The 22,870-nt window shown below is 37.2% G+C and overlaps 3 protein-coding genes, 1 long non-coding RNA gene and 1 other non-coding gene across 6 annotated transcripts; 1 reads left to right on the forward strand and 4 right to left on the reverse strand.

Annotated features, from left to right (window-relative positions):
- Positions 1-2,057: 2,057 nt before the first annotated feature.
- LOC126784534 (uncharacterized) lies at positions 2,058-3,702 on the reverse strand. 2 transcript variants are annotated; one of them, XR_007670944.1, is made up of 3 exons: positions 3,529-3,702; positions 3,174-3,343; positions 2,058-2,235 (listed from the first exon to the last, which is right to left on the reverse strand). It is a non-coding gene; the product is annotated as an uncharacterized LOC126784534 (long non-coding RNA). The 2 variants fall into 2 exon arrangements; XR_007670943.1 differs by lacking the exon at positions 3,529-3,702 and adding an exon at positions 2,810-2,914 and having other exon boundaries at positions 3,174-3,463.
- Positions 3,703-4,864: 1,162 nt separating this feature from the next.
- Positions 4,865-9,226, forward strand: LOC126784188 (flavonol synthase 1-like). The gene is made up of 2 exons (XM_050509671.1): positions 4,865-5,329; positions 8,671-9,226. Exons 1-2 carry the CDS (start codon positions 4,875-4,877, stop codon positions 9,224-9,226), a joined length of 1,011 nt encoding a protein of 336 aa, XP_050365628.1. The 5' UTR covers positions 4,865-4,874.
- Positions 9,227-11,740: 2,514 nt separating this feature from the next.
- LOC126783502 (G-type lectin S-receptor-like serine/threonine-protein kinase At5g35370) lies at positions 11,741-14,716 on the reverse strand. Its single transcript, XM_050508980.1, has one exon. It carries the CDS (start codon positions 14,538-14,540, stop codon positions 11,946-11,948), a length of 2,595 nt encoding a protein of 864 aa, XP_050364937.1. The 5' UTR covers positions 14,541-14,716; the 3' UTR covers positions 11,741-11,945.
- Positions 14,717-19,321: 4,605 nt separating this feature from the next.
- LOC126785520 (small nucleolar RNA snoR101) lies at positions 19,322-19,383 on the reverse strand. Its single transcript, XR_007671054.1, has one exon. It is a non-coding gene; the product is annotated as a small nucleolar RNA snoR101 (small nucleolar RNA).
- A 682-nt stretch (positions 19,384-20,065) lies between these two features.
- LOC126783219 (40S ribosomal protein S5) lies at positions 20,066-21,258 on the reverse strand. Its single transcript, XM_050508641.1, has 4 exons — positions 21,078-21,258; positions 20,728-20,999; positions 20,432-20,635; positions 20,066-20,326 (listed from the first exon to the last, which is right to left on the reverse strand). Exons 1-4 carry the CDS (start codon positions 21,177-21,179, stop codon positions 20,272-20,274), a joined length of 633 nt encoding a protein of 210 aa, XP_050364598.1. The 5' UTR covers positions 21,180-21,258; the 3' UTR covers positions 20,066-20,271.
- Positions 21,259-22,870: the final 1,612 nt, after the last annotated feature.

The following is a 22,870-nucleotide window of genomic DNA, read 5'->3' on the forward strand; positions in this document are numbered from 1 at the left end:
ACAAGTCTAATCTGAATTATATTTATTTCTTATCTTTCCGAAGCTTTATTGATCAACCTCGATCTTTAATTCAATTTCTATTAATCATTTTTTAACCCTTCGAACCGATAATAAAATGTTCTTGTAAATAATTCTGGATTACAATGTGCTATTTGAATATTTAATTAGTTAGTTTATGTTATTTGTATATATGCATTAGAAGAGTAAGTCTCATTACATTCGCTGACTAGGAATATCGATTTTGATTTCAATTAGTAAAATTCTTTCGCGCCGTCGAAATTATCCACTATTTTTTATAGTTAACTTCAAACATCCCCAATAATACATATTTAGATCCGCCACTGAGCATTGGCCGAGTATTTCAAGAGATTTGTGTACCTTCCATGTTTCACTATTGAGGAAAAGAAAAAAAAAATTCTTCCCAAGCTCGCATTCATGAATCATATCTTTTTTTTTTTGGGTAATAGGATTAGTAGTGGTTGGTGGATATATTTAGCATTGACTTTGATGCTGTATGAGAAGCATTTTAAAATGTAGGGGTATTTAATTTTATACTATTTTTAGTACATGCTTTTAAAATAATCCCACCTATTATTTAATTATAATTTTTACTCAAATATTGTTAAATAAGATATTAGATTGTCTTTTATTTTAACAAAAATTACATATTGCTACTATTTAATTCTAATTAGTCAATTTTGATATTAAATTATTTTTACCTCAATGATATATATATATATATATATATATATATATATATATATATTGGATGTAATTTTGCAAGTTTCCTTTTAACTCATCATTATTGCCAATAGATTATATTCAAATTAAGGTAGATGATGAATGTAAAACTCACATTTTGGTGATTTAAGAAATCTATCTTGAAGGTAAATTTTTATGAAAATTGAAAATTGTTAGGTTGTTAACTTGTTATATCATAATTTTTTGCACTGATTTTTTATGTTTCATTCATCTCTTTATAACCTAAATTAAATGTACATAGGAGTTTAAGTGTTTAACCTAGTTAATAGGTATCTCTTTAATTACAACCTAAAACTGAGAAACATATCAATTTATAAGGTTCACTTAGAATTCTTAGTATATATATATATGATTCTCGTCTATATAAATCTACATTTTATTGAGGAAGATAAATATATAGGGAATTTTAATATACCTCTTTATTAGATGTTATAGTGTACGTCACTTTTTATTCTTTGAATGATGGGAACGGGTATACCTATGATTATTGTCTAGAAAATTGTATAATACCTCTTACAATAGATTAATATGACAATATACCTATCAAGAAGAAAAAATAATAATTCAACAAGAACAAGATGTGTACCTCGCGATAAGGAACACATACTGAATCAAAATCGTTTATTACATTATATATCTTCATATGAGTTTCTCATATAATCTTCATATGACTAGCTCCTCACTACTAGAAATATGGGGGCATTTTTTAAGTGTCCCCTTTGATACCTATAGGGACATATATATGTCTCTATTGAGCTATAGGGACATTTAGCACAAATGTGTCTTTTAAAGGTGTTCCTATTGCTAACTTGGACACTTAATTCATGTGTCCCCAAATAAACACAATGGGACCTATGATTTCCCAAACTACAAATGTATTTCTACTCTCATATATTTGTACAAATACACTACACTTATAGAGACACTTGAGCTATTTGTGCCCATTGACAATCTTTTTCTTTTGGTTTCCCCCTCCTAATGTTGAATAATTGTAGATCTAGGCATAAAAAATCAATATTTCATTACTTACCACAACAGTAACTACATCAAGACTAGTAATTATTGAATCAAAAAATATATTGAACTCAAATATTCAACAATACATCAACATAACCCAGAACCTCTTGTCTGAAAACAAAAAAAAAACCAAAAAACCTCTATTACATTCTCTTATGAACAATAGATCAACCGAGCTCTATAAGAGGTGCTATTGGGATAACTGGTGATAATAAGGACATAGAGAGGCATATGCTGGCCAAATTCGCTTATTACTGCTCTATCAAGTAGAAAAAAAAAATGTAAGAGGTAGTCGGAACCTACTCTCTGACATCATCACTGCTGGATCTTAGAAAGTACATAAATAGGGGAACTGCACCATGTTCAATAACAACTCGATCTAGTGACACCATCATGTATGTAGCGAGGATGCATAGATAGCTGAGATGTGCCCCGAAAAGAAGTAACTTTGGTTCCCTGCAACCAAATAACATGACATTTGAACGAAGACTTCATACACTGATTTAAACAAAACTGAAAAACACATGCACGGGTAAGTACAACATATTCATCCTACATTGTAACACAGTTCAGAAAATGAGATTCATATCACTAGGTGACCGACTGTTCTATTCTTACCAAATCTCATAAGTCAATTATACATGTGTGCAAATTTACCAAAAGCTTTGTACTGGTCAAAGATGCAATGCATTCCTACAAACAAGTAGGCAGGTTGTTCACCCCGTCGACGTGGGCGGTCAGTATCACTAGTATACTTCTATAAGACTATGCAAAGTATACTGAGACTATGCAAATCCTACAAAGAAAATAGAGCTCCAACTGATTACTTCACAAGTTTTCAGCATGTATTGGAACTATTAAAACATATTGACACACCATTGAGGGCACTAGTCAACCATGATTTTATCTGAGTTTCACAAAAAAAAAATATTATATCATCATATCATCCCAGCTCCACTTCTCTGCACAACTTAAATAAGATGTAGCCTGTCAATTCAACCTATCAATTCAATTAAGCAGAAGCACTAACCAATCAATTCAATTAAGCATCAGTAGCAACTAAAATCATCTATGCAGCCTTCTTATGATATTAGATTGAGCAAAAACATCAAAGTCACTACCACCAACTGTGAACCTAAAAAGTAGCAATTCCCCTCTTCTCATCAAATAAACATTACGAACCACCAAAATCATGCTCTGCACTTTCTATATAATTTGTTCAAAACCCCAAAGTACAACAAATACATTAAACCCGGAATAGCATCGATTAACAATTTTTCCAATATGAACAGGAATCAAAACCAAGAGCAGCAATTCCAAAACAACATCAAAACCTGAACTTCCCAATTCTTGAAAACTCACATGCAACATAGTTAAAGGATCAACTTCATTACCTGAATTGGAGTCGCAGCTCGCTGGAAACCAAAGAAGCATGGCTAGAAAATGCAAGCTTCTTCTCCTCATTTCTATCTCCTGACTCATCCTCTCAGTAAACCAACACCACAAGCAGAACAACGGAAAACAAGGCAAAGCTCATTGTATCAGTCCGCCACCATGAAATTGCCTAAATCAGAAAACCCCCAACTGAAATGGGTTACTCACTGAAATGACTTAGAGGTAGCAAAGTCTGCTTATCAATTGTACGGAAATAGTATATGCATCACAGTAGTTCATAGGAGCAACATATCAATAAGCTCTAGACAAAACCTAAACCAACAAGTTGAGATTGGAAAAAAGTAATTGCATTACCTATTTTCTTTGCAACGGAAAAGCAGAGAGCAATCTTTCGTTCTTGATACCTGCAAAAATTACAGAAAACAAGTATGAATAGATGTTGACTCCAAAACAAGGCGGTGAGTGAGAACCCCATTTGTAAATCCAAAATTACAACTCAATTTCAAGTCAACAAACCCCTAAACTCAATCACCCGCATTCAAAATACCTAGAATTCAATTCGCAAAACTAAACACGAGAAATCGAGAAACCCGATTGTTCTTCCTAACCACAACCAAGTTCACCTCCTCCTCCGCCGCGCATCGTCGCCGTTCACTACGGACTACACCGACTTCTTCCGCGACTCGGTCTTCGAATTAGGGCGTAGAGACATTGCTCCTCTCTCTCTCTCTCTCTCTCTGATGCATCTGAAATCGACGGGAGGAAAAGTGATCACCCAGAAGAGCAAATATTAGAGAGAAGAGAGATCGGTCTGTTCGGCAACCGAATCAGAATAAAGGGAGAGAAGCAAGAAGACTGAGAGAGAGAGTGTGTGTGTGTGTGTGTGTGGGGTGTCTTTGTATAATAGTATACAGCGGGTTTCGTATTAGTATCCGTAATTACATATTCAAGAATGAGAAATTGTTTTTCAATAGGGACATTTGTTGATTATATATCCCTAAATCTTTAAATCTGGGACACTTATATATTTATTTGTCCCTAAATCTTCCAATGGGGACATATGTGTGCATTTTTATCCTTATTTGGGGACACCCTTGATAATATGTCCCCATAGCCTTATTTTCTTGTAGTGCCTATTGCTTGAAAAATAAGAATTGGTGTAAAATTTTACAAAATGGAATTGATAGAAGAAGAACAAGAAGTTGCACAACTGAATTTTTTGATGAATATATATACACATTGATGTTAGCAATGTGAATTAAATATAATGAAATAATTATGGATGTAATTGATGTGTTTCACATTCAAAATGGATTTTAAAACCCATGATTAGGAAAATTATTTAATATAGTTGTTTATATGTTAGAAGGGTATATTAGATTTATACAAAAATGAGAATTAATAATAATAAACGATTTTGAGTGTAGAATAAAAGAGAATGGTTATGGGCTTAGATTCAAAGAGTTGCTCTTTTATTGGGTTTAGTTTAACTCTAATTATTTTGGTAGATTCAGCATCCATATTCGGAAAGGTAGATAATGTTCTGTTTCAGCACACTTCTAGCTATTATTCAACCTTTCAGCACAGAAGCATTATTGGATATGATCGTTTTCTCATCAATATACTTCATTAATTGGGTATAAGAGCAGATCGTCTAGTAAAGCAGCAAGTACAAATCCAATCATTAGATTTGACATACAATGCAGGTAGAGAGAGTTCAGGCATTGGCCTCCGGTGGGCTCAACGAGCTACCGGAAAAGTTCATTCGCCCCTTCCATGAGCAGCCAGTGAACAGCAATGCCACAGAGGGAGTCGCAGTGCCGGTCATTTCCCTAGCAAAGTCACACATTGATCTAGTGAAGGAAGTTGCCAAGGCAGCTGAGGAGTGGGGATTCTTTCTCATCACTGACCATGGGATACCGGCTTCTTTGATAGAGGAGTTACAGAAGGTTGGCAAGGAGTTTTTTATGTTGTCACAGGAGGAAAAAGAAGTGTATGCAAATGACCCTGCTAGTGGTAAATTTGAAGGATATGGGACTAAGATGACTAAGAACCATGATGAAAAGCTTGAGTGGATTGACTATCTCTTTCACTTCACCGCTCCTCCATCTAAGGTTAACCAAGATATCTGGCCTAAAAATCTTCCATCATACAGGTAACTAATTAGTAATCACAGTTTGTGTTTGATTAAGTTCCTGATCTTGATGCGCGCTTTTAATTATTTGAGATTTTGAGAAAGTCTTTTTGGAAACTTAGATGATGCTTGGTAACATTTTCATATATCCATATTTTCCTTTTCAAAAAATAAACATTCGGTGAAAACTTGTTCATCAAGATATTTCTTATGATGATTAGAGTCCTCCCCCCTTCTCTGTAGCATGGCGGCGGCAAATCCTAGCGCTAGGGGTCTGCCTGCCTTTTTCTCTGGCCTCTGATCACGCTTCTCCACCTCAGGCCGCCTCCCAGACGCTATCCAAGAGAGTGAGCACTGCTCCCTTCCAACTCGGGCTTGGTCGGAGCCTTTTTATATCGATTAGTCTTCATGTTCTTAGTGTCGGTGCTTGGTCAAAGCCTGGCAAGGCTGGTTCACATATCTCATATTGAAGGAGGTTATTCTCCGATGATTGTTGGTGAGGGAAGAGGATTCGAATCTAGGATCCGGTACCTATTTCTTTTCCGGTTTCATGGAAGGGCTTCTTCAATTTGGTCCAAGGTTCCATCATCTATGGTGGTGGAGAGCAAAACTTGTTCATCAAGATATTTCTTATAATCCTAAAATATAAAATAGAAAATACTTTTAACTTTTATAAAGAAAAAATTAAAGCTAAAGTTTTAAACCTTATCATTTTCTCATTTATGTTTTTATGAGGGGAGAATTTATTCATACATCCAAAAAAGACATTTGGATCTCCCTATTAATTAGATCTCCAATTTACCTTGACAAACCACTAAAATGTCATTTGAACCTCCTTAATTTTCCCAGAATGCCCAAAGCCCAATAAATTTATTTTAAAAATTAATTCAATTAATTCAAATATATTATAATTATATCAAGTCTCTCGAGCTGGTTTGTTCAAAATCACAATATATATCAGCAAATAAGATTTATCTACAATTTATAACGATAAAATGCATACAAACGAGCATATCACAATATATTAGAAGAATAAAACAACTAAAATTTAAACTAAAAAAATTCTACAATGTGAGAACAATATTTTTGTTTGATGCATGTGAATTATTGAAAATAATATTATCATAGTTTAGCTAGTTGAGGGAGAAGTCCATTTGAAATTATTACGGTAAGAAAAAAAATTGAGAAATCAAATGTATGGAGGTATGTATTGAGATATTTGTATGCATTGGTCATTTCGAATCAGTTGACAAAGTCAATACTATTTTTTTTTAAATAGAGGTCTGTTGTTTTGAGATATATGAATTGAACCTCCTTTTTATGAGGTACAATAATAAAACTATAAAATTATGATTTAAATTTAAGAATATTCGTAACTATAAATAGATCAGACTAAAGAATCAAAGATACTTTAACCCGTTAGATATGAATTTAAATTGAGTTATCAATGATCTGGCAGGTAATGGATCAAAAATTGTTGTTACTATATGGACCCAGATGTAGGTTATGTGCTCCAAATTCAGTTCATTTACTAGTCTAATCTAAACTCCCATAATATAACCATAGTAGTTTAGTGGATATGGATCAAAATCTATTATATTTACTAACATTTACCTGTGAATATTTGCACGGAAGTTAATTTTGATCATAACTTCTCACCACCCACTACCTAGGTTTCTTTTGCATAATTACCTCTTTATTTTATTTATCTTATTTTTTACCTTACAACCCTCATTTTTATTTGTGACAAACTAATGTAGTATGATAAATAACTAAATATGTGGTTTGTAATTTAGTGATATTTTCATACTCACTTTTTAGTAGTAGAGATATGTCTAGAAAGAGAGCTTATTCCATGCACAAGCCGTGAATATACACGAGTTGAAAGTTGAACCACGCGTCTTTGGTGGTAGTGGTAGTACTCAGGAGGTTGTTTGTGTGGTTGATTAAAAAACTAGACAATGGTTGCTTTCTAAAGGTTATGGCTATGTGGTTCTGGTGGCTGTCCTCTACTACTTTATGAATTTCTTCATGGAGGCCTAAGTAGGGAGGGCCAGGAAGAAGTTAAAGTTGTTACCCAACCATGTATGCATCGGAGTCCGACGACAAAGACGCCAAAGTGTTCAACTGTGTTCAGAGAGATCAGTAGAACTCTCTTGAAATGGTACCTCTATTCTTTGTCTTCCTCAATTTGGGTGGTCTCAGGCACTCTTGCATCTCTGTTGCCCTCCCTCGGTTTTATCAATAAAATACCTAGACTCACCATCCCTGATTACTTCCTGCATGCATTACCTCCGCCACCAGAGTACCACGACAACCGCTGACACCATCCTCCGACGCCACCAACCAATCTCCAATTCAGATCCCCTCCACCAATCTCCTCCTCAACTTCTCTCTCACTATCTTCGAGATGCCCAGCTCTTTCGCCACCACCACCAATACTCATGGGCGGTTGTGCCATTATATGCCTCTGGCATCCATTGACAACGATAGATTTAAAAGTTTCTGAAATCAATTCTACCTCACTTGCGTGTATTCTGCCAATTTGGAGTCTGATCTCAAACGATCAAAAATTAACTTCACGTGTTGAAACGTACGGCAGGGATTGGCTGTGTATCTACACGACCCGTGTATTTAATAACCTTCGGTCTAGAAAATATCTAACTTGGGTCCATCCCCGACTCAATTAAGGCCCAGTTTGGGAGGGCTTTTGGGGTGACTTCAGCTTTTGGGGTTGATATATGGTGTTTGGTAAATCCCCAAAAATAGCTTTTGGCTAAAATTGATTTCCCCAACAACTGAAATTCAAAAGATAGTAAGAGGTAGCTTTTGAAATTGAAAGCCGCTTTTATCAAAAAACACGAAGATACTGTAGTAATGATTAAATGAAATTTTCAAAATATCACTGGATATCCTTAGAAACTTGATGAAATTACATGATTGAACCCAACCTAAAAAAACTCTCTCTTCCTACACTACTTCACTCTTATTTTGTTAATTATACCTACTAAAAGCTCTTTTGCTTACAACTTACCAAACACAAAAAAACTATTTTTCGCTCTTACAACACTTATAAAAACAGTTTACCAAACACCTCAACTATTTTCTCTCACAGCAGATTCAAAAGTCATTTTACTCACAGCAGGTTCAAAAGTCATTTTACTCACAGCACGGCTGTACCAAACTAGGCCTAACTCTTTGTTATTTGTCCTATAGACTTAAAGTGTGAATTTCAGTTGCTTGAGTGTGAAATACCACGAAATAAATGAAGTCCGAATTCCTAACAACTTTGCTACTATTTAGCTGCACCTATTTGTGTTCCTACGGTTAGTCTTACTATGAGTGTGAGTCGTGTGACACAGGGAAGTGAATCAAGAGTACAATAAGGAAATGCTGAGAGTAACAGGCAAGCTATTGGAGGTGCTTTCAGAGGGTCTAGGCCTGGATAGGAATGCATTGAAATCCCATATTGGAGATGAAGAAGTGGAAGTGGAAATGAAGATAAATATGTACCCGCCATGCCCACAACCCCAACTAGCCCTTGGCGTTGAGTCTCACACTGACATGTCCGCCATCACCTTACTAGTCTCCAACGATGTTCCAGGCCTTCAGCTGTGGAAAGATGACAACTGGGTTGCTGTGAATTACTTGTCAAATGCAGTGGTTATTAACATTGGTGATCAGATAGAGGTCTTGAGCAATGGTAAGTACAAGAGTGTACTTCACAGGAGCTTGGTGAACAAGGAACGGTTTCGCATATCCTGGGCTGTGTTTGTTGCGCCGCCACAAGAGGCTGTGATTGGGCCTCTGCCGGAGCTTGTGGATGAGCAAAACCCTGCCAAATACTCGACCAAGACATATGGTAAATACCGATTCTGCAAAATCAACAAGATACCACAGTTGGGATTCACCAATTAAGACACATTGGGATTCAAAATAATCTCTTCTATATGAAGGTTTATATATATGATCTGCTGTGTATCCAATAAGGCAATAATCTAGCCAGGGTGGGAGTTTATGATTCCAGCTCTTCGTGTTTCATTTTACCATTCTAACTACTAGTGGATTGATATCAAACAATATTACTATGCATATATATATATATATATAGTCCCTATTCAGAGTGAAGGTTCACTCTGAAGTTTTAGAGTGAAGTTTCAATTTTGGCACACTTTTCGGTCAAATTTTTTCAGTATAAGTGATTCAATATTTAGATATGATATTCAAGATCATCTCTATAAAGTTTCATTCAATTTGACAATGATTTGAGCTTTCAAAATTGAGATTTACACGAACGGTTCACGTTGAACAGTTTTAATTCATTCATTGATTTAATCTAATTTCAATACCTTAACGATGTCCGAATTAGATGAAATTTTGTAGAGATGATCTTGAATATCATACATAAATATTGAATCACTTATACTGAAAAAATTTGACCGAAAAGTGTGCCAAAATTGGAACTTCACTCTGAAATTTCAGAGTGAACCTTCACTCTGGATAGGGACTGATATATATATATATATATATATATCAAATTAAATGGCAAGAAATTTTTAGCTCCAACTAACATAATTGTGTTTAAACGGTCTGTTACGTTCACAAAAAGTCACAATCCATGCATGCAAGTCAAATGCAACATTGAAGCACTATTTTCCAATACAAGAACAAGGGCATTGAAGATGTCGATCCACTCGATCGGCTGGACAGTTGTGGTTGTTGCGCGCATTGTCTGTACATTTTGTTGTATAACGTTATGCCTAAATGAGCATATCGATCCCAATGTGGTGAAGCAACTGTGAATCAACTTTGTGATCCATCTTAGGGGAAAGTTAGGTAACTTACATTATATACATCACAGCACTAGTTGATTTTATCTTTCAGGGATGAACTTGATCCGAACCTGCTGGGAGTGTTACAAATTTACATACCTCCTGGGAGAATGCCAACAGATGCTTCTGCCTCATTGACCTGCGGAGGAAGATATTGTTTCACAACAATGTCAAGAAAATCTACTTCCACCATCCTCTTCAAAACTCTGGCTTGAAATGTTTTACTCCTGAGATTAGCTCCTCTCGAAAAAAAAAAATCCTGAGACTGGATGCTGGATGAAATCATGCTGAACAAGCTTTTATGATCCTGGAATTAAATAAAAAAACAGAGAGAGAGCGAGAAAGAAGTTAATCCAGGAATAATGGCACTGGCACTGCAGACTCCCCCAAACTTAAGAGAGATGGATGATTTCCAAAGTAGAATTTTACGCTGATTCAATCTCATATGTCCCCAGAATATCTGTCATACACCTCACCTCTGTAAAATATGATATCCAGTGACGATTCTAGTCAACAATTGAAAAGGAGGACTGTGATGCATGTCAATTTATATGATCATGCTCATGATGTATATATACACTGCATATATGAAAAACTGAAAAAGATGTGCCTTGTACATTTACAACTAGTTGTCCCTGACCATGTACCAGATGTGTCTTGTAGAGACCTCTTTCCTTCATACATCTGATAGAGGTAATTCTACGGCGGTGATTCCTGAATCCTGAACATCCAGAACTAAACTCAAGAATAAGACACTTATCTTGTTTCTACCTCATCACTCTTTCATTCTCATGTCAGAAGGGAAATTCGGCTTCAGTGGACTTCTAACACATGATGTGAAATTTCATCCGGGAGAACCTTGCAAATTGTATTATCAGGGACATAGAGGTTATTGTGAAATGTCACAAATACTATATCTCAAAACAAAAGTACACTGATCTGAGAATTGAGAAGTATACTTGACCTTGCTCATATAGCAGCTCCAAATTTCCCCTTTTAATAATGTCCTCTCTAATGCCAGTGACAACATGGCCTCAACCATTTTTCCTGGAGATCGCAGTTCATTTTCTGAGAATGTATTTTCTCCAGCTTCCTTTTCGGATCAAAACATAAAGGCAAACAAAATCAATTGTTGAGTAGGAAAAAGAAGAAATGAAATTATATATATACTGTACTTATATAACTGTATACTCAAACAAGAATAAGCTGCAATATATTAACAAGAAGATAGGAAAGAGAGAGTTTTACAACATCAAGCCACTTCGAACTTTTTTGATGGCATGCATATACTTACATGATTGATAACTCGAGCACAATATCTGCTAAGCAAACAAAGATGGAAAAGAACGCCAAACAGGAGAAGTAGATCAATGCATAGGATAAAATTTCATCGTGATATAGTAAACAGAAAATAGTCGATGACTGTTTAGGTTAATATAAGAGGACAGTGAACATCTTTTTTATAAATTTCCTACATACACACAGTCAGTAGCACCCCAGAAAAACCATCATAACCACATCAGTGACAACCTCTCGGCCTCAGATAGCTGATGTATTGTGAATCTATTACAGTGACATATAAGGAAAGTAACGCAAAGGCGATATCTTAGTTCCAAGCAATCATGTATATTATTACTTGCTCTAAAAACTGTTTCACATTACAGCCATTCAGGGTACCTCCACCCTTGTAGAAAGATATAAGAATTATACATTAGATTCCAATACAGTGAAAATTTAACCCAAAATCAAATTCATTCACTTCATATCCACAATCACCTATACACTAGCTACTCAACTACTTAACACTATCTTGGGCCTGAAACCTCCTGTGAGGAGATATAAGAAAAGCAAGCACGCGAGCCAACTGTTGTCTGTGTCGGAAAAAAGTTGGACTCTTGATACAACCCCCTAGCATTTCTCTCAGTCCCCTCTTCTATCATAGACGCCTCAATGAACTGACGTCCAATAAAGCGCAAGAAATTTAACGAATCAAAATTTGGCTGACCTGGAGGGATGCCTCCTTCCAGCATGCCGACAATGGTATTCATATTTGGCCTAAGCGATGGCTCCTCTTGAACACAACACAATGCAACACGCACAAATTTCTCCACCTCTTCACTTGTCACCCGTCCCTCCAGTCTTGGATCAACAAGCTCCAAGTACCTCCCTTGCTCATGCATATCTAGAGCAAGTAACGGAAAATAAACAAGTCCTGACCCAGAGGACGATGATGACTGACCACAACCACTACTACTGTCATTCAGGTTATGGCTTTGCAGTCTTGATGTATTTTTCCTTCCACTGACAAGTTCTAGAAGTACCATTCCAAAACTATAGACATCAGTTTTTTCAGAGATTGCAGAGTTAGTTAGCCATTCTGGTCCCAGATAGCCGCGTGTGCCCCTCATAGTTGTAAATAGACTTGACTGTTCTGGACTGAGAAGCTTTGAAAGGCCAAAATCTGAAAGCTTTGCCTGAAAATGATCCTGCAAGAGAATGTTCTCTGGCTTGACATCGCAATGGATAATCTTCTGATCACAGCCACTGTGCAAGTATGCGAGCCCACGCGCCGTCCCTAGAGCTATATCAAGCCTCTCTTGCCATTCTATGGCTGGTCCGCTACCAAAAAGTGTCCGGTCAAGGGAGCCACGATTCATATATTCATAGACCAAAAGGCGATGTCTCCCTTGAGCACAAAAGCCTTTCAATCTGACCAGATTGGCATGGTGAATATTACCGATCACTGCAATCTCAGTGCAGAAATCTTTTTTCCCTTGAACACCTACATTTGTTATCTTCTTTACAGCTACAACAGTTTTATCAGGTAGAATTCCCTTATAGACATCACCAAACCCACCAGACCCGATCAGGGTCTTAAAATTATCTGTAGCCACATCAAGTTCTTCAAAGTAAAACCTCTTAGGTAAACCTGGGATGTAGAAGGAATCCATATCTTCTGACGAACGTGAGTCCATGTGCCCTAATTTTATCTCTTTGTCCTTTGACTGTCTCCGTCTTCCCCACAGAAGAAAACCTAGAGCTGCCAACAGAGCAAATCCAGTAAATGGCAAAAGCACCAGAGCAGCTACAGGAAACTTTCTTTTTCCAGAACTGGCAACTGTTGGGGTAGACCCAACAAGGACTTTGATGTAACCCAATGGATCACTTACACCAGCATTACTATCTGAAATAATGGACCCCAACTCATCTTCAAGCATATAGCAGGAACCAGATGAATTTTGATGAAAAATTCCCAAGCAAGAACAGTTGCCAGAGCAGAGATTTTGACAGGTGGACAGATCAACACCGTATTTTACTGGCTCGTAAAAGAGGATGGAAAAGTAATTCATACCATTGCCAAGCTTGATGTATGAAACGGCTGATAAATTGAGCTGACTGTCGCTACCGGTTGAGTTACAGGATAATGGCCAGGAATAAGGACTATTTGGCAAGCAACCACCATTGTCTTGGGAAGTTACATGGAAACTTGATGGACATGATGAACATGTAGGGTTGGTGAATGCAGAGCCTGAGCATAAACCAATTCTGCCACAAAAGAATGGAATTCTACAACCATCAGCTGGACCCGAAAATTCCTGGTTCCACTTTGAATCAGAAAAGCTTTTGACTATAAACTTTCCCGAGGGATCCAACTGAGCGATTTGGAAGTCGGAAGTTGTCAAGAGCACCTGAATCACGGTCACTGATCCATTACGACCAAGAAGCTGAAGACCTGTTCTGTTGAGAGCCATATACTCTGCTATGTAATCTGAGTTTTTATAAGCTCGTGTTTCCATTGACAACTTCCAATATGTCTGACCACGCCATTGAAGCACCGCATCAGAAGAACTTAGTACAAGCTTGTAATCACCGGTTGAAAAGTTCGAAGAGCTAGTGGAACTGGCCAGAAATGACCCGACTGGTAACCTTTGTCCAATAACAATCGTGTCTGTTGGGAAGCTAAAACTTTCCCAAAGAGAGCCATTGTATTGATCAAGAAGGATTAGATTGCCTACTTCATTCAGCAATAGCGCATACACCGATGACTTCAATGGTGGAGTTGACCAGACAGAATTGCCATCATCATCTGAAATGCCAAGTCCTTTAACCGTGAGATTCATCTCACCAGAACTTGAGATAGCAGCATCTCGATTGGCAGACCAGATGACAGTATTGGATGCCACATGGATGACGCTCAAGTGAAAGCTGGACTGAGCGCCGGGATTATACATAGCAGCCCTGAATGTCCCATTTCGAGAAGACAAGAAGGTGCCGCCGCTGTCGATGAATTCAAAGTGTGAGGCAGAGAAAGGCGTGTACACAAACTCGGTGAAAGAATCACCAGAGACAGCAACAAAGAGTAAGAAGAAAACAGGAGGGAAGAACATAGAGGATCCCATGCAGTGGCTTGGAAGGGAAGGAAGAACAGAAACAAGCAAAGGGTCTAAGGAACAAGGGGTGTGCGTTTGAAGCCAAAAATGCTATATGATGTTACTATCTACATTTCATTACACCAATTCTGCTTCTGGGATTTACATAACCGTTGACTATCTCCCCTCTCTCTTTCTCTCTATGCCCCACCTCCTTGTTCCTAATTGGCGTGCAATGTAGTCATGTAGATGCAATCGTTCATTTCACTGCTTACATCATTTGAGGTTTTACAATCTCTTTAAAAATCTCAGTGGTGGTCAAACCCCGGAAAAGTCTTCATCCAAAACGAACAAGAATAGTGGCGTGTATAATATCAATATCCCTCACCGTCATTACATTACATTATATAAATAAATGCTACAGCTCACACTTATCATTCCAGCTCTGTATATTGTAATACCCTTTGAAGCGAAAACCCCATCAACCATGCCTCTATGATGTCAAGACTTAACTACCGGCGTGACCGAAAACCAAATAGTCTTTACTCCCACATTACTTTACTCTTTCGCATAAACTATTCTCAATCAGTGAATCATTGATCACACCATTTTAAGAAAACCAACCAAAAAAACATGAGGCTGTTTGTTGCATTACAAACACAAGTGATACAAATAAAAGAGCTGCTCGTTTAAGCAAACATATGATGTGCAGGGATTTGGGATCATGTACCTTGTGGGCGGTAGTGATGCCGCCACACAGAGCCGAAAGTGAGAGTACTGCGAGGGCGACTGGGTCCATGCCAAAATGGGTAAAGAACCTTCTGTCCTCATTAACAATAACGGCTGGGGGGGATACGTGGATTGGGATAATGGAGCGAAAGCGACGAGGGGGTGCCACTTGGGCGAGTAGGACAGCGGAGGAGAGAGAATGTGAGGAGGAGGAGGAGGAGTCCGGGAAGGGGTTGGGTTTTGGAGGGGAGTGGGTGGCGGGAAAAGTGAGTCGGGAGGATTTCTCTGATTGCATCATTTGGGCCAAATAACATGATATAATCAATTAATCATCACCTCGAGAATTTTACGCTAGAAATTGTAAAACAATTGTGCATTTGGTTCAATTCTTTTCAGTACATAGTCAATTATATTTTGTCTCTAATAATTCATGATGATCCTAAAGGGTGTATTGTATATATAATTAGTGAGAGTTTAAAAGAAATTTATGAAATTTAAAAATTTAGGTGTATTCAATTAGGATTTTTTAAGTCATTATGGAATCTATAAAAATCTAAGGTTATTTAATCTAAACTTTTTAAAATGAATAAGATTTTGTGGGTATTTAAAATATCATTAATACTTATGAAATTATAAACTCATAAAATCTCATTTACTTTATAGTGTTAATTATACACACCACAATCTAAAAATTGTCTATCTTTTAGACCAAAGATTTTCGTGGATTTTTTCATAGACTTTATCATTGTATTTAAAGATATTTATTCTCCACAATTTTTCTTTATTTTCTTTTTATCTTTTCTTTTACCGATTCTTTTTCCTATAAACTAACATGTTTATTCATATGATCTCATGATCGTTTTATTCTTCTTTATGTATGTTCTTACATTGTATCTGTACACTTATTCAAAAACCTCATTTTCATATGTGAACACATGTTTAATGCTAACAATAAAAACAATGACAATAAAAGAAGTATGTAAGAAAAAAGAAAAATAATAATCATATTAATGTCTCATGAACACCGATTTCTTTAGTTTGAAACTTTATGAACAATTTATTTACTTCCATTTTTTGTACCTATTTGTCGATAGATTCAATTTGAATAGTATCTTTTTAAATTTTCTTAAATAATTAAGATTATCTAATTTCTTTTTGTAATAGACACAACCAATAATATTTGCTCACAAAATAAAAATATTCAATATAAAAATTTCTTAGTATGCATTAATCTCCGTCCAATAACACCCACGAGGCGTCAGAGAACTCATTAAGCCAACCTAGATACTTAGGATGCACCCGGCTACCTGGGAATGAAACAAATTATCATATAATCGTTGACTTGTAGTTGAGAGACATAATATGCACATTATTCAGTTACCATGCGTTATTTTCTTAACTAACAAAAAATAGTAGTTTCAATTTTATTATGAGTACTGAGAATCTATAAAAGAATATCAATATCAATTATTTGTATTTCATGAATCAATAAAAGTTTGTAGAAATCAGCCAAAAGTCTTATTGAAATAAGTGAGTTTTTTTATAATTCTATGAAAGTCTGTACTTTTTAAAAAATCCGTGAAATTTTCAAAAAATATGTCAATTAAATAAGTCCACACAAATCTATATACAATACACCCTCAATTATAATAGAAATTTGATGAAGGCCATCTCTTTGACAATATCATTCTAACAAGTCTATTAGAGTGTGTCGGATCTAGGTAATGGCTCCATCGTCATCCTAATGACTCAGATCAAGACGAAGAAATGCAGGTATCTTATAGGTGAGCATTATTAGGATTTTAATTCAATAAGTATAACAATATTGAGCTAGTGACACTTTTGTCCCTTCCTCTAAAATACAAGTTACAGCTGGCAATCCTATCCCTCTAGCCCCCAAAACTAAACATAATGACATCAATTTACCAATTCAACCTCGGCTTGTAGTTCACTGGTGAAAATTTTAATACAAGAATCTAATGGCAATGCGTGAGTGTCCCTGGAGATTCACTATGCTTCAAATGATTCCGATCTCCTTCAAATCCGGAAGACAACTCATTCGCCGAACACCACTTGATATATGCCGCCCAGCAGTAATCAATCATTCGAAAAATCGTAGTGACAATTAATTAGCTCCCCGTTTTACTTAGGAATGTGTTAAGAACCTCCCACACCAGCTCTTTGCTAAGTCGGCTTACTACTAATATTCTATATGATAAAACAGTTCTGGTAGAGAGTAAGAGTCATTTCTGTAAAATCAAGACCTCAAATTATTGAGAGGTTGTAAGTTGAGAATGTCTAAGACATTCAATGAAGGACAATGTAAACGAAAACAAAGAACACTTCATCCAGCATCGTAACCATTGACCCTCCCATAGAAGGGTCTACATTTTCTCCTACTGCTCAAGGTCAACTGGCAAGTCGCTACCCAAAGGCAAACGTCAATGTTCTCAAGAATCCGGTACCACTTGTTTTGGTAGACGAAGCAGAGTCTCTGCTCCTCATTTCCCACATTTATGAGCTTCACAGATCAGTATGATACAGATATGATCCATAGCTTATAGTCCACGAGAATGACTTGAATAAAAGGCGGTGCTGTGGTGGGGATGAAAGAATAGCGAGTGAGTCGGACATAAAATTGAAGATACAGAAAGGTTGACATAATGGGCAGAATTAATGAGACCATGCATCACTTATAAGTTATAAAAGCCATCACTATTTTTATGGGTTGAAGTTGAAGCTGGAGAACAGGAACCGCAAGAGGCATCATTCTGACCAATTGAAGAAAGTCATATTTTGAAGGCATGAGCTCCACCAAGAACCCAGTCGTATAATTCAAATTCACAAAAAAAAGTTGCATGTCAAGCAAGAATTCATCAAGACTGTAGAACCACTAGAACGTATTAACGTCAGGGAGGCCCGTCCAAGATGAGGAACTAAAAATAATATCCAAATGAAGCACGAATTTTGGTATGAACAAGATCCAGATGAAACATCGAGGTTACACAGCTTGACAGAATGGACCAACAATTACATCACATGAAGGGGTAAAAGCCTTTCCGTACATACTAGCAGACAAGGTGACATTTTCAGATCATCAAAGTCTGAAGCCATTGTCAACCATGTCACACTGGTAAAATAATTGGTACGGAAGTGAGAATTAATATAAATGATGAAGGTCCAAAACATGCAGCTGTCAAATACATATTAAGGAAATAACGCAACATATAATCCAATAAAAAATATGACCTTCATTACAACATGGTGATGAGAAAGTCGACTCTCCCATCTTATTGTAATTCACTTTGGCCGATCACCAGCCATATTGTCAAAGGAAATGTCATTTAAGCTAGCATTTTTTTTTTCTAATACAATAAAGCTAATATTATATAAAGCATCCTCCCTTGTTAGCGTGCTACATGAGTTCCGTTGTCAAATTCACACATGGCTCAACCAATAGAACGCACAATAGAATAGTTCTTCTGTGCAGAATTACAATCGATGTAATTGTCTTAAAGTCAATAAATTGATCACAGTTTTGTCTGGAACGAAGACACATTTTTAAAGGCGAGATGTCCAAGACGTGTTGGAAAAGTCGACAAATGTGAGACAAGGCTGCAAAGCAACACATCTAAGAAACTGGGCTAGAAATCAGACAATGCCCCCTAAAAAAACACATGCCTTATATAGATTTTCAGCAGAGATATACCCTAATACCATATCACTAAAACAAATTTACCCACAATCCTTTATTTGACTACTTTGTATCCAACTTTTTAAACTCATGTCATATGTCAAATTCCTCTATTAGTGAGAAAAGATACATGATATGAGTTTTAAAAAGTGGGTAAATAAAAAAGTGGTCGGCAAATTTACTTCCACCAAACTTGCATAAGGCAAAGTTTTTGAATAGATGTAAAAAGAAAAATGTTAAATACTAATCCACATTAAACTTGACTGAAGTTTAGAGATCAAGTTTTATGCAATTGATGTTGAACAATGTCACTAAACTTCAAAATAAAATAAAAAAAGTATCCAACGTGCCACCTAGGAAAGTGTAAAAAACCATGAAAAAAATATATTGCATCAGTTAATAGCTTGTCAACATTGAACTTACCTTAAGTTCAGAGATCAAGTGTAAACCATCATTTGCAATAGGGTTTCAACCTTGGGTCTCTTTACTTTAAAAAAAAAAACTTCAATGGAAATGAGTCCTCAGTACCTTGTAAAACCATACTGAGTTAAGACTTAAGACAATGGTGTCTCAACTCTCAACCAGGTTCCAAAAGATAGACTGCTCGATAAAATTCTCCATTTAACTCTAGACTTGGTGAACTAATCACTTGTTCAGTCCAAAAAAAACACAAACTTCTGCAAAGACCAGACATAGCAATGCTCTCCCTCAGACTGAGTTCTTTCGATTACTAATAACTCATTTGTAAATTCTACGTTCATCAATTATGTAAACTAAGCACTTGATCATGCAACTTATCCAATGATCTGACATAGCAATGCTCTTGCTCAGATTGTCTGTTTTTTGTATTACTAAGTGCTCTCTAACTAGATCTCCTGGAACTAATAATTACTTAACGACACTGAAGTGCATACAGGTACTTGATAACCCCTCACTGATCACCCTAACACCCTTACTTAGGCTTATATTAGTGTAACAGGTGTAAAGCTCAAGTAACAGAATTGTTAGGTTAGTTTGATACTGACAAAGTGTTGTGTTTAGTGTGATAATTACCTACATCTTTAACAATGTAAGGCTGAATATACAACCAGCCATACGAGATTAGTTTTTCCAAAGCTAATGCAGTGCTAGATAGTGCAAATAGAGGTATAAATAATAAGAAACAGACTGGAGATGGAAATCTAAAAAGAGACTCAACATTGTCATAGCTCAAAAACAAAACTCAATTTTTAAATTAAATCATCCAATCTAAATGGACGAATTATCTAATCTCAATAATAAAAGCATGACGAAAAGAATGCAAACAAAACTCTCCACTGTTGCATCAGAGGTAACACCTTAACGATTGGCCTTGGCAACTCTCTCGATCTCGTCCTTCTTCTTAATAGCATAGCTGCACACAAAACCACCCATCATGAGCCTAAGCCGCAAAACCAATTAATACATGTCAAACCATCCCACAAAAGAAAACACTAGTCAACGGTCTCGTCCTCAGTACCTGTTAGAGGACCCCTTAGCAGCATTGATCAGCTCATCAGCCAAGCACTCTGCGATGGTCTTGATATTCCTGAAAGCAGACTCACGAGCTCCGGTAGTCAGCAGATAAATCGCCTGGTTGACACGTCTGAGCGGCGAAATATCAACAGCCTGACGCCTCACAACACCGGCCGACCCAATTCTGGTCGCGTCTTCCCTAGGACCACTGTCACCACAAACATATCCACACATATCAACACAGTCCATTCAATTCAATACAACAAACACGTCGTAAGCAGTCGGCATTGCGATATATACCTGTTAACAACAGCGTCGACGATGACCTGGATGGGGTTGAGGTCAGTGAGCAAATGGATGATCTCCATGGCGTGCCTTACAATCCTCACAGCCATGAGCTTCTTGCCGTTGTTTCGTCCGTGCATCATGAGAGAGTTGGTTAGCCTCTCGACGATCGGGCACTGCGCCTTCCTGAACCGCTTCACCGAGTACCTCCCGGCGGTGTGGGGCACATACGTGGCGTGCTTGGCCTGAGCCACGCCGATGTAATCTTGCAGCGAGATGTCGCTCACCTGAAAAAACAGATTCAGATTACAATACGGCATTTGTGAATGAATGAATAGTGGAGGTGAGAGAGAGAGTGTACGGACCTGGACGTCATCGAAGCTCCAGCGGTTGAATAGCTTGACGTCGTTGTGGGGGAGGATTTGCTCTTGGGAGACGGGAGCGGATTCGACGGCGGCGGCGGCCATGGCTGGGAGTGGGATCGGAGGGGTTTAGGGTGAGAGAGACTAGAGAGCTAGAGCGGCTGAGGGAGGAGGCAGAAGCGCATAGGCAAAGTGAAGGAGTGTTATGTAGCTAGGGTTTTACACGTATATGGAGTGATGGGTCATTAGTTTGGGCTCAAACTTTGGACCATACAGGCCTTTATCTGATACATGGATATGAAAATAGCTGCAACCCAAAAGGAAACTAATTACCTGTTTATTTCTTTTTTGGAAAATATGAGAGAATTAAACCTCAATTTTCCTGCCTCAAACTATGTGAGGATTGTCACCCATAGTACATGAACACACTAACATCACTCAGATATTATCATCCACTTATAATGAATACATTTACATGTGAGGATTGTATTGTATGTGGTTTTAACTTGAGTTATGTTAAAACGTTTTTCTGTCTTCAGACATGTCTTCGGACGTGTTGGCATATCATAACCGAGCCTTGGCCGGGTGACAGTTACGATTCAGTTAGAGCTCTAATTTTTCTGCCGGTGTACTGCATGAGGGGTAACATATGAGTTACATGTTTATGAGTACCCATATTTTGGGGACATTGGGTAACAAATGGGTTGCCCAATGCCCGACGGCGTGCTGCATGAGGGGTAACAGATGAGTACATGGGTCTCATGAGTACCCGTATTATAAATTTATTCAAGTAAACAGATAGGTTGCCCAATTTCTCATGAGCACTTATATTTTCAGATATTATTGGACATCCAGATGAGTCGTTCTGTTTAAATGTTTTCAGTATTTTTCACTTGTATTACTATGCGTGTTATACTGTTGTTTTACTCATACGAGCTGCAAAGCTTACCGGGTTTGTGTTTACAATCCCGGTGCACTTATTCAATGGTGTAGGAGATAGTTCTCAAGTGTGGATTAGCAGAATTTCAGGACTACTCTGAAGATTTCGAAGTTTTTTTATTTCTATTTTGTGGTGAGGATTGAGAGGATTTTACATTCCATTTTGATATAATGCTTGAATTATAAATTGGTTTTGTAATAATCAAATCGACTGAGATGTACTATAAACTCAGTTACGATACGTTGTGACTATAAGATGATTTCGATTTATTGAGATTGTTTTAGAGTTCTCATGGCTTCGATTTTTGAGTTTAACACTTGAAATTTCGAGATCGTGACAACCCACAAGAGTGTTCCATGTTCATGATGCATTCATATATTTTACACTTTCCTTAGTGACCGGTTTCTCTGGTTCCTTGGTGCCTCTCCTCAAAGATTTAGCATATAAATAGTTAGAGCTTTAGCATAGGGTTTTGATTGTTCTGCACATTTCAAATTGTTGACACCCAAAATTCCACACATTCATTTCTTTCGTGTGGCATATGTTTATGGTGTCGTTGGGTCTTCGAGCAAGCTCGCTATAGTCTAAGAGAGACCTTTGAAAAATGAGGCAAGCCCAAATTATCAAGCGACTACCATGCGAGCATATTATGTCGTGTCACTAAACATTATTGTCGTAGACCCAATTTACGTTCTGATTGAGGTTTACAAATGAGGATGTGGTGTGGAAGGTAACTATTCCCGTGAGGTCTATTGCTAAAACGAGGTTTGTAAATAATTCCGGGCTTAGGGACCGAAATCCATGCATGACAGACCAGTCTTAACATGGGCAAGCAAGTCTGAGTGACCCTCAAAAC

Source organism: Argentina anserina, chromosome 2 (genome assembly GCF_933775445.1).
Source record: "Argentina anserina chromosome 2, drPotAnse1.1, whole genome shotgun sequence".
NCBI lineage: Eukaryota > Viridiplantae > Streptophyta > Magnoliopsida > Rosales > Rosaceae > Argentina > Argentina anserina.

Bases quoted from the DNA above. Each gene is read 5' to 3' on its own strand.
- LOC126783219 (XM_050508641.1), bottom strand. From the start codon at position 21,179: ATGGCCGCCGCCGCCGTCGAATCCGCTCCCGTCTCCCAAGAGCAAATC. The intron at 21,000-21,077 runs GTCCGTACACTC...CTGTTTTTTCAG, and splicing joins GGAGCTTCGATGACGTCCAG to GTGAGCGACATCTCGCTGCA. The intron at 20,636-20,727 runs GTATATATCGCA...TTGTGGTGACAG, and splicing joins GTCGACGCTGTTGTTAACAG to TGGTCCTAGGGAAGACGCGA.
- LOC126784188 (XM_050509671.1), top strand. From the start codon at position 4,875: ATGCAGGTAGAGAGAGTTCAGGCATTGGCCTCCGGTGGGCTCAACGAG. The intron at 5,330-8,670 runs GTAACTAATTAG...CGTGTGACACAG, and splicing joins AAAAATCTTCCATCATACAG to GGAAGTGAATCAAGAGTACA.
- LOC126783502 (XM_050508980.1), bottom strand. From the start codon at position 14,540: ATGGGATCCTCTATGTTCTTCCCTCCTGTTTTCTTCTTACTCTTTGTT.